We start from the raw sequence: 12180 nt of genomic DNA, 5'->3' as shown, positions 1-12180 counted from the left end.
TGAAATGAGTTAAAAGCGTGGTAATACTGTTATATGACCGGGTTTATAGTAGCGAAGAAGAGTCTATTTAATCGTCTATTACAGCACATACATTAATTTGGCGATGGGGCCACACACACATTTTCTTGCGAAAGTTGACAAGCGACTTGAAGCGACCTTTTCCCTTTGTGAGCTTCAGGGATTCTGGTAAAAATTGTGAGAAGCACCAGGCACTAATCATAGATAAATAATATATATATATATATATATATATATATATATATATATATATATATATATATATATATATATATATATATATACGGAAGCACTAATCCTGATAAGCGTTCACACGTGTTTTTCTATTACATCCACATGTTAGAACAGAAAGGGTCGCATTTGCCATCATCGAAAATCTTTGTCGAAATGTACAGTAAAATTGATTTAAATTGTTGTTTTTACAACATTTGGAATAACAAAAATACGTTTATAATCGTTGCAAGATATAGTAGAAAATCGTGTTGCAGATGAAGCGAAGTGGTAGGTATATTAAAAGAGATACGACCTCAATTTTTGACCCTTCGCTTCGTTATCGATCATTCGCTATCTGTACACTAACAGATACGAAGCGAATACGTTCGGTAACGAAGCGAAGGGTCAAAAATCGAGGTTCAGGTGGGGTGCGTCTAAATAAATTATGAAAATTTATTTATGTTTAAATTCGGTCCTTTCACACGCAGATAATAAAAATGCAATACAAAAAATTAAAATCAAAACAAAACTACGATAACAATAATTATTATTAGGAGGGCAAAGTTTTCAACCTAATAGAAACATTAATAATATTGAAAAATATTAAAAATATTACTAAAAGATTTTTAATTGAAAACTTATTGGTCCATTTCCCTCGTAACACCTCCATGGCTTCTAAAAATTGCAAGCCAGATGGATGCTGAAGCGAAGAAGACAAGAGGGAATTCAAATACTTACAATTCACGACCCCTTCTGTTCAGCTGGGTCGGAACGCTGCGTGGGGGACAAAAATAATGTGCTACGTCACAAAAAAAAAATAAAAACTGCGACTTCTGACTCCTTAAAACTACTCTAGTCCCCTACTCTGGTTTCCGCCCCTGGATATTTTGCTTAGTTACGTCACGATCTACTTACTCCCAAATTTTGGTTCACTATCTCGATCACGAATGTCACAAAAAATCCCTTAATTTTTAAATTCACCCCTGCCCTCACCCCTTTGTCGACCACGCAGCGTTCCGCCCCTAAAGATTTTACTTAGCTACGTCATGCCCTACTTGTTCCCAAATTTTGGTGTATTATCTCGATCATAAGCGTCATAAAATAAATAATAAAAACCGCGGCTTTAACCCTTTATAACTACCCTCGTCCCCCACTCTGGTTTCCGCCTCTGGGGATTTTACTTAGTTATGTCATGGTCTATTATTCCCAAACTTTGGTGCATTATCTCAATCAAGAACGTCACAAAAAACCCCTTATAATTTTTATATTCACCCCTGGGTCGGCTTTACTGGGTTTACTTAGTTACGTCATGACCTACTTATTCCCAAATTCTGGTGCACTATCTCGATCATAAGCGTCACAAAAAAAATAATAAAAACCGCGACTTTGACCCCTTATGCTACACTCGTCCCCCACTCAGGTTTCCGCCCGTTGGGAAAAGTCATGTACACAACTAATTCAACATATCCCGTATAGTTTTCCCATATTACTTATCACGAGTAAAATCCGCTTCTACCTCTCGACTATAAGATGTATCCCACATGCATCGATATATTTTTTAAGGACTGCAAGTACCCGTCAGTCATCCTAGTTATGGTAGGGGAGCTCGAGCGGTAATTTTTGCGGTTACTCGAGCGCGTCAGAAAATCACATGGGGAGAAACCTTGTACCCTGTAAATGTACCCTTGCCATATATGGTCTCTTAATACAGGGCATGCGTTGGGAGCAGTCCGTAGAAAAATCTATCCTTGGAAAAACTCAAAAACATCAGGTGACAAGTTAAGTACATGAAGAATAGTGTATATTTCAAAAATCTGACGATTTGAGCGAGGCATAAGGAAATGGGCGAGTCACAAAGCCCATTTTTGCCCACCAACGGCAAAAAAAATCAATATCAAATCGAAAAACTGAAAAATACTTGTTCAATCTATCGAATGATACCAAATACAATCCCCACAGTGCGGGGGCCAACTTTAAAATTTTAAATAGGAACCTCGCGATATTTCGCGAAATCAACATCAGATCGGAAAACTGGAAATACGTGTTCAATATTTTTCAAAAATCTATCGAATGACACCAAACACGACCCCCATGGAGGTGGGGTGCGCGAGTTACTTTAAAATGTTAAATATGAACCCCCATTTTTATTGCAGATTTGGGTTCCTTACGTAAAAATAATTCTATTCTGTAAATAATTTTATTCTCGACAATTTTTCCGAATTATAGATAGATGTCGCTATAATCGGATGAAACGATTTTTGGAAATGGAAAATTAAATTAAAAATGGAAATCTCCACTAAAATGGAAAACCTTTTTGGTCTTAAGACCTAATCTTCACAACCCAATAGATCCCTATGACACTTTAGTAGGTGCAAATTTAGCATCCAATTAGCACCCCGTTAGAAGTGCCGCAGAATTATTTAAAAATAAACATAAATAATAAAATTACTTTATTAAATTTTAAAAATATTATTTAAATTTTAAAAATACAGAAAACCTAGTATGAGGCTAGTCTACAGTACCGCCTACTGTATCACTTCTTGATTAGAATTTATGTGTTATTTCTTATTCTGTATCTTTGATTTCAGGTGATATTTATTGACGAAGTGGACTCTCTCCTATGCCAAAGATCTGATACAGAACATGAAAGTTCTCGTAGAATCAAGACGGAATTTCTCGTCCAATTAGACGGAGCTACAACCGATAATGAAGAAAAGATTCTTCTGATCGGGGCTACGAACAGGCCTCAGGAATTGGACGAGGCAGCTCGACGAAGATTCGTTAAGAGGTTATACATACCACTGCCAGAATATGAGGTATATTAAAATATATTACTTAACATGTAAGATCAACTATTTTTTGTTTTTTAATAGTGTCTGAAGGTAAAAGTTTTAATGTGCCTTAAATTTACATTACTAGAAATCTTCCAATATTATTTCTACGCATATACAGCGTGTCCCAAAAGTAGCGGAACGGTCGAATATTTCGCGAACTAAACATCGGAGCGAAAAACTGAAAAACACGTTTTCAATAATTTTTAAAAATCTATCCAATGACACCAAACGCAATCCCCCACTTCACCCCCTGGAGGTGGGGTGGGTGGTAACTTTAAAATCTTAAATAGAAACTGCCAGTTTTTATTGCAGATTTTGATTCTTCATGTAATAGTAAGCAACTTTTATTTGACATTTTTCGAATTGTGGATAGATGGCGCTATAAACGGAAAATACAATTTATTGTAATACCATAGGTAAATTATAAAAACGCTCTAATATCTCGAGAAATACACTTTCAAATAAAAAACCAAAAAGTATGTGTTTAATATTTTTCAAAAACCTATCGAATAACACCAAACATGACCCTCTAACCCACCCCCTACAGGTGGGGTGGGGGTTAACTTTAAAATGTTAAATGGCATTTATTTACAACATTTTTTAGAATTGTTGATAGATGGCGCTATAATTGGAAAAAGACTATTTATTAGCGCCATCTATCAACAATTCTAAAAATTGTTTCGAACAAATGTTGCTTAATTTTTCATGACGAATCCAAATCTGCAATAAAAAATGGGGGTTGCTATTTAAGATTTTAGAGTTACCCCCCACCCCACCTCCAGGTTCTAGAGTGGGTGTCATGTTTGGTGCCATTCGATAGGTTGTTGAAAAATATTAAATACGTATTTTTTTATAAATAAAAATGTGTACCATTTTTATTCAGTTGCAATGCGAAGGCAAAACAATCTTATTTTTCACTTAGAATACGGAGCGCAGTCCAGCACTCTGAATCGGCGATTTTCGACTCGTGTTGGAGTCATCCTCGGAGAGGCGTAGGCCTGCTGCTCCATACTCGAAGTGACCAACCATGAAAGCTTATCCCCAGATTGCAACTGAAGTGCATGGATTAGGTGACTAGCGTCATCTGGCAGTTGAAAGGTAAAGTTTTCAATCCTAATAGCAACATTAATAATATTGAAAAATATTAAAAACATTACTAAAAGATTTTCAAATTGAAAACTTATTGGTCCATTTCCCTGGTAACACCTCCAAGGCTTCTACAATATGCAAGCCAGATGGATGCTGCAGTGAAGACAAAAGGGAAGGAATTCTACACTATGCAATTCACAACCCCCGTCTGCAGCCAAGTTCCAACGGAAAATGGACCTAGTTACTCTATAGGAGTAATACTAATATGAAATAAATAAAAATGTATACCATTTTTATTCAGTTGCAATGCGAAGGCAAACCAATCTTATTTTTCACTTAGAATACGGAGCGCAGTCCAGCACTCTGAATCGGCGATTTTCGACTCTTGTTGGAGTCACCCTCGGAGAGGCGTATGCCTGCTGCTCCATACTCGAAGTGACCAACCATGAAAGCTTATCCCCACATTGCAACTGAAGTGTATGGATTAGGTGACTAGCGTCATCTGGCAGTTGAAAGGTAAAGTTTTTTTTTGTTTTTCCTTTGGAAGTGTATTTCTCCAGATATTAGACCGTTTCTATTATTTACCTATGACATCAGAATAAATGATTTTTTTTTTGATTATAGCGCCATCTATCCATAGTTCAAAAAATGTCTCGAATAAAAGTTACTTGCTTTTACGTAAGGAATCAAAATCTGAAATAAAAACTTGGGGTCTCCATTTAAGATTTCAAAGTTACCCCCCGCCACACCTCCAGGGGATGGACTGAGGGATTGCGTTTGGTGTCATTGGATATATTGTTAAAAATTATTGAAAACGTGTTTTTCAGTTTTTCGCTCCGATGTTTAGTTCGCGGAATATTCGACCGTTCCGCTACTTTTGGGACACCCTATATAATAAAATATGTCTAGTGGCTAGAATTCCAGTGTACTCCGCTAAACGATGATAAAAAGAAACAGACCTACGACTTAAATATTTCGTGTTGGCAACATATGATGTCAATTGTTATAAGGGGGATGACGTGCAACGGTATTTATAATGTACCGACTGGATATGTGTATGGCTTTATTTATACATTCCTTTATACATCTACAGTTGAGTCCGCGAGTCTTTACCCGTGCGTCATTAATACCTGGCGAGATAAAACACATACTTTTTATCTAGCATCATTCTCTTCCATGCATGAAAGTCATGACAAACCAGCTGCCGTTTGTTATTAAGTAACAACACATGTTATTTTTATGATCCATCTAGACTCAGTGCATTGAAAAGAGATAGGTACAAAAATAGACGATTCGGTATGTTTTCATATTTTAAGCACAATTTGTTTGACGTTTCTGATTTGTTTAATTTTGTGGCTGTCAGTCAGTTGAACTTTTTGCGGTTTTTGTCGAATTTTTGCGTTTTGAAGTTTCTTTATATTACACAAACAGTTGTTTTCACAACTAATTTTATATTGGGCTTTGAAATTTTAAGGTAAATAATTAAACTTAGGCAATTAATATTTAAAACATACAAAGCTAACGTCATTCACACAGTAAAGAAATGACTGTGTTTAGATTTCCGTCAAAGTGAATAAAATAACAAAAATAAAATATGTTATTGGATTTTTTTATAAATTGTCTATTTATTTATTAATCAATAATAATAAAAGAATTTATTAAGCTACTTCAAATGTAGCTGTAATTCTGCGCAAAAATTTTGAAGCAAAACTTACATTTGACATTCTATATATTTGATAACGTAAAATTTTATAATAAAACCCGTAATCGGAACAGTAGCCACTTTCTGTCAGTTGTTGTTGCGTGAAATAGATTTCCGACTTATTTCGTATGCTTTAAGTGATGACGCACGGGTAAAGACTCGCGGACTCAACTGTATGTACATACATACTACCATGTTGGCCTCACCGACAGGGAGTATAGAAGGGTCAGCAGCGGGGCACCCGACGTAACGTTTGCTAAGAACACGTACCGAGTGCCTGCTGCTGGAAATGAGGAGGTTTTAGTGGGTAGGCAGTTGCGTTCGCGCGGTTGACTCGCTCGTGTGTTCCATAGGGAAGACTATGTCATGTCCCATCGGACTGAATCTCATACACACCGGAGGGGAGGGCAGTGTCCCAGGCTTTTCCTGGGATACTGCTGCCTCCTCCGAAAAAAAGGATGCCATACTCTATTAAATGCTTTTTCTACATGTAAGAATGCTAATGTGCAAGAATAATTTGAGAACATTACTTATTAATGATATTGTTCTGTAGTCTTTAGCGTTTATATTTTTAGGGATAGTGCAAGAGATGGAGAGTAACCATTGTTTCGGTATATGTCCAGTTTTGTATATTGTGTTAAACAAGTCTACTGTAATGTGTAAGGTTTCATCATTTATGCATTTTTAAATTTCTACTGGGATTTGGTCAGGATCTACTTCTTTTGTCATTTTTAATGCCATAATAATTTCCTCTTTGAATATCTTTAAAACTCATTGATGTATTCTGTATATCTCTAGTAGTATTCAACACTAGTTTCCCATTTGTATTTTTCAGTATTCCCGGTTTTCTATTTCTATTGTGGTGAGTTAATTCTTTAATTATTTGTGTGTGTTAAAACTATCATGTCTTTTCTGGTATTCTTCTATTTATGCCCAGTGTGTTTTTAACCGTTTATTTTGAAGTTATACTTCTTTAGGCACGAGGGTGAATTTTTACATTGCCTGGCGCATGCGCACACCGACAGTATGATATTAGTCGCTACATCTTTTAAGTTATGTAGCGCAAATAAGGTGTGCGTGAAAAGAATATATTATTAGTGTTTTTAGTAAATATATTTATTATATTGACAGAGGCAGTCTCCATAGATAGAGGAGTGAGGCAAGGATGCATTCTGTCCCCGGTGCTCTTTAATATATACTCAGAATGTATCTTCGAGCAAGCGCTGGGAGAACTACAGGAAGGCGTATTAGTCAATGGAGTGCGTCTGAACAACATTAGATATGCCGACGACGCTGTAGTTTTTGCAGACAGTCTAGATGGTTTGCAAAGAATAATGTCGCGCATATCAGATATAAGTAGAGAATATGGACTTGATCTCAATACGAAAAAAACAAAGTACATGGTAGTCAGTAAGCGCGAAATATTAAATACACAGCTTTTGGTTAACCAACAACTAATCGACAGGGTCGACAGCTACACATACCTTGGTACCAACATAAACAGCCAGTGGGACCACTCAAGTGAAATAAAACAACGCATAGGAAAAGCGAGATCAGCGTTCATAATGATGAAGTCTCTTTTCAGAAGCCACGATTTACCTATTGCTACCAAAATCTCTATCATCAGATGCTATGTATTTTCTACGTTATTATACGGAGTAGAGGCCTGGACACTTTCCGAGGCTTCTTTGAGAAAACTCGAGGCATTCGAGATGTGGTGTTACAGGCGCATTTTGAGAATTTCGTGGGTGGATCGTGTGACTAATGTTGAGGTTCTACGTAGAATAAGCAAGGAATGCGAGATTATTAACACAATCAAAAAGCGCAAACTAGAATATCTTGGCCATGTTATGAGCAATGAACAGAGATATGGCTTGTTGCAACTCATTCTTCAAGGCAAGGGATTCGGAAAGAGAGGACCTGGGAGAAGAAGAATATCTTGGCTTCAAAATCTGAGAAAGTGGTTTAGTACATCGACAACCGGACATATTATTCTTTCGACATCGACAACAATATTCTTTCAATGATATCGTAAAACTAGGACCAACAAACATTTTAAAAATAAAATTAATTATTGATAATAGCAATACAATTATGGTTTTTGCTTTTTATAGATCACCCTCTAAGGTAAATTATAACCCGAGTATTTCTCAATTTATTAATAATTTACAACATTTCTTACACAATAATACTATTAACTCTGAAAGTTACAGCCTTTTTGTTGGAGATATCAATATTGATCTATTAGATTTAAATAATGATACCATAGAATATATAAGTACCCTAAACGAGTACGGATTTATATCCACCATAAATAACCCAACTCGAATAAAAGCTTGCTTAGATCATATATTTATAAAATCAAAAATTAATAGTTTAGATAATATTATTCCTCTGGTAATAGAAACTGATATAACAGATCACTTTGCAATAGCGTTACAAATAGTCTTCAGTAAAAAAATTAATAAAAAGAAAAACCAATATTATACTAAAGGCATTAACTACAAGAAACTTGTGGATGATATATCTAAACAAACATGGGACTGTATTCTGAAATACAACAGTCCAGATTTAGCAGCAGATCAATTAATAACAATTATACAACAAAATATTGCCAAATGTACTTATTATAAAACAAGAAATAGAAAAAACACAAAAATTACACCATGGATTACACAAGCTCTAGTAAAATCCACTAGTGAAAAAGACAGACTATATCGACTTAAAAGGCTTCATCCAAATGATCACGATTTATTACAAAAATATAAAACATATAGAAATAAACTGCATTCACTTATCGACAAAACAAAACCGAATTTTTATAAAAATAAGATCCTAGAAAGTTCAAATAACAATAAAGAATTATGGAGTGTAGTACAAGATTTAAGTGGACCAAAAAAAGGAAAAGTACCTATTGAGAGTCTTAAAAACCAAATGGGAGATATGTTGACTGAGCCCTCTGATATTGCAAATGAATTTAATAAGACATTTGATGGGCAAAAGTTTGGCTGAAAAAATTAGTACTAATCCCCGCCAAGTATATGAAAATACTGTCTTAACAAACTCAATGATTTTATTACCTACAAATACATTTGAAATAGAAACAATAATAAATGAACTAAAGTGTAAAAAGGCAACTGGTATTGACGACATTAATGCAGAATGTTTGAAAACAATTTCACCATACATACTCGAGCCATTGGTTCACATTATCAATATATGTATAGAAAAAGGAATATGGCCTAAAGCCTTCAAAACAACAGTAGTCAATTATTTTTTATTGAAAATGGACTTGTGGCATTCTTATGGCAGAAACATCTTAAAAAAGAATTATAGTGAAATTTGTGCAGGTTTTAGGAGCAGAACTAGGTTCGCTTCCTTTAGGTCTCTGGGAAACTCTTGTTTCTGCAGTAGGTAATTGCATATTCTTCTGATCAAATATACAAAAATGAAGACAAAACTCTTGCTGCAAACTATCGACCTATATCTCTTATTCCGCATATTTCTAAAATATTTGAATTATTATTGAAAAATAGGCTTACAGCATATATCAAAAAATATAATTTAATTTCCACTCACCAATTTGGTTTTAAGCAAAATACTTCCACCCAAGATGCCATTTTGAATTTAACATCTAAAGCATATGAAGCACTTAACAAAAATAAAGTTTGCTTATGCGTATTTCTTGATTTGGCCAAAGCTTTTGACACTGTTAGTCACAATAACCTCTTACAAACCTTAGAGAAAATTGGTATAAGAGACAACTGTTTACAATTATTTAGAAGTTACCTCTCTGGGAGACAACAGGTAGTAAGGGTCTCCGAAGTAATAAGCGGACAAAGAAGTATAACATATGGAGTGCCACAGGGAACAGTATTAGGTCCTGTCCTGTTTAATCCATATATAAATGGATTATTTTCATTACAGAGTACAGGGCACATAATTGGGTTTGCTGATGATACAGCTATTATTTATGATGCTGAGAATTGGTATGAATTAAAAACAAAAGCAGAATGTGATCTACAACTAATAAAAGAATGGTTTGACTACAAAATACTAACAATCAATTTTAAGAAAACTGTTTATCTACCAATATTTAACTCTAACTTGACCACTGATCTTTTCAAACCCCTTCAAATATCACATAATAAATAAAATTTTTATATTAAACCCGTAACAAATGTTAAATATCTAGGAGTTTTTATAGATACACATCTAAAATGGGACTTTCACATTAAATATATCATTAAAAAGCTACAGTTTATCCTGTATAAGTTTAAACATCTTAAAAAACACATACCTAATATATACCTTCGCACACTATATTACGGACTAGTAGAAAGTCATCTCCGTTATGGTATACTGGCTTGGGGAAGCGCCCTAAAAACACAAATTCTCCCACTGGAAATCATACAAAGAAGATTTCTGAAAATTATTATGTCTAAACCATACACCTACTCTACAGATAGATTATATAAGGATAGTAATATATTTGACTTGAAACAGTTATACTTTCTTTGTGTGTCTTTAAAATATCACACCATGAAAACAGACAACAATTTACCATCACATGAGCATGATACAAGAGGCAAACACCTTTATATGATTCCGAAAATGACAAAGTCCTTCTGTCAAAGAAGTTTTCTATTTCTAGCCCCAAAAATATATAATCATATCCCCAATGATATCAAAAATACTAAGAATGTTCTTCTATTTAAAAAGAAATTAAAATCATTTCTGATGGAACAAACAAGAAATTTTTGTGACATCATTATAGTAGCTTAAATTTTTTTTTATCTCCCTTTATTGACAATCAGATATAAAACAAACATCTATAAGTCAATTTGTTGGTTTTAAATTAAATTATTGTAAATGTGGTGACGTGGAGAGGTAAACATCCAGCGATGTTTCCTCAGTTACCTCTTAGGTCGGAGGGCCAGCTTCTTCTGAGTCTTCTATTGTGGACAGGTTGCAGTAGTGGATGAAGTAGTGGATTAGGATGGTCTTCTAGTTTGTTGTGGTGTTTTCTGTTGTTTTCTCTCGGATGACTTCGGTTACATATGGAATTTTTAGATCTTTGTGTAGAGTTTGGTTTGATACATACCATGGTGCATTAACTATTGCTCGAAGTATCTTGGATTGCGCTCTCTGGATAATCACAGTATTGGATTTGCTAGCACAGCCCCACAGTTCAATGCCATAAGTCCAGATTGGCTTTATCACTGCTTTATATATTAGCAATTTGTTTTCTATTGAAAGGTGGGATTTTCTTCCAATGAGCCAGTAAAGTTCTTTGGTTTTTAGGTCAAGTTGCATTCTTTTCTTTGTTATATGGTGTTTCCAGTTGAGTTTATTGTCAAAGTGTAGCCCTAGATATTTGGCTTGATTACTTTGTGGTATTTTTATTTGATTGATGGTTACTGGTGGGCAGGTTCCAGTCCGGAGAGTGAATGTTATATGGGATGATTTTGTTTCGTTTACCTTAAACTTCCACTTCTTCAGCCATATTTCAAGTGAGTTTAGATGCTCTTGGAGATTTTGTGTTGCTGCAATAGGATCGTCATGCTTGGCAAAAATAGCAGTGTCGTCTGCAAATGTCCCGATGGTTGTTTTATCATTTGTAGGCAAGTCATATGTATATAGTATGTACAATAATGGCCCTAGTATGCTCCCTTGTGGTACGCCAGAGTGAATAGGCTTGTATTCCGAGACTTCTTCATTAACTTTTACTTTAAACTGCCGTTCGTGTAGGTAGACTTTCAGTAGGTTGTAGTAACTTGCTGGGAGAATTCTTTTTATTTTGCATAACAAGCCTGGATGCCAGACTTTGTCAAAAGCCTGACTGATGTCTATAAAGGCTGCTGTGCAGTACTGGTGATTTTCAAGTGACTGGTTGATGGCGTTGACTATGCGATGGCATTGTTGTATCGTTGAATGGCTTTGTCGAAATCCGAACTGATGATCTGGGATCCAATTTTGTGGATTTATTTCTGCATTTATTCTGTTTAGGATAAGTCTTTCAAGCAACTTGGAGATTGTTGGTAATAAGCTGATAGGCCTATATGATGAGACATCTAGAGGGTTTTTGCCAGGCTTTGGTATCATAATTATTTGTCCAATTTTGAGTGCTTTGGGCCAGTAGTCACATCTAAGTATTGCATTGAATATGTGCAGTAGTTTAACTATGCCCTTTTTGGGTATTTATTTTAACATTTTTGCGGTTATCAGATCTTCGCCTGGTGCCTTCTTTGGGTTTAGGGTGGCAATTACGTCTATAATTTCTTTTGGAGTAAATAGTTTTATTCGGTCCTGTATCTGTAGTGG

At 35.1% G+C, this 12180-nt stretch overlaps 1 protein-coding gene across 1 annotated transcript in view; it reads left to right on the top strand.

Moving 5' to 3' along the window:
* The window catches only part of LOC114335867 (fidgetin-like protein 1), a 70370-nt gene that overhangs the window by 47973 nt on the left and 10217 nt on the right, over positions 1-12180 (top strand). The window contains exon 5 of the mRNA XM_028286154.2: positions 2820-3047. Coding sequence (XP_028141955.1) covers positions 2820-3047 — 228 coding nt within the window. The remainder of the gene's footprint in view (positions 1-2819; positions 3048-12180) is intronic.

This window comes from Diabrotica virgifera, chromosome 2 (genome assembly GCF_917563875.1).
Source record: "Diabrotica virgifera virgifera chromosome 2, PGI_DIABVI_V3a".
Taxonomy (NCBI): domain Eukaryota; kingdom Metazoa; phylum Arthropoda; class Insecta; order Coleoptera; family Chrysomelidae; genus Diabrotica; species Diabrotica virgifera.
Note: the sequence above shows the minus strand (reverse complement) of the source record. Positions and strands in the feature narration are given on the sequence as shown.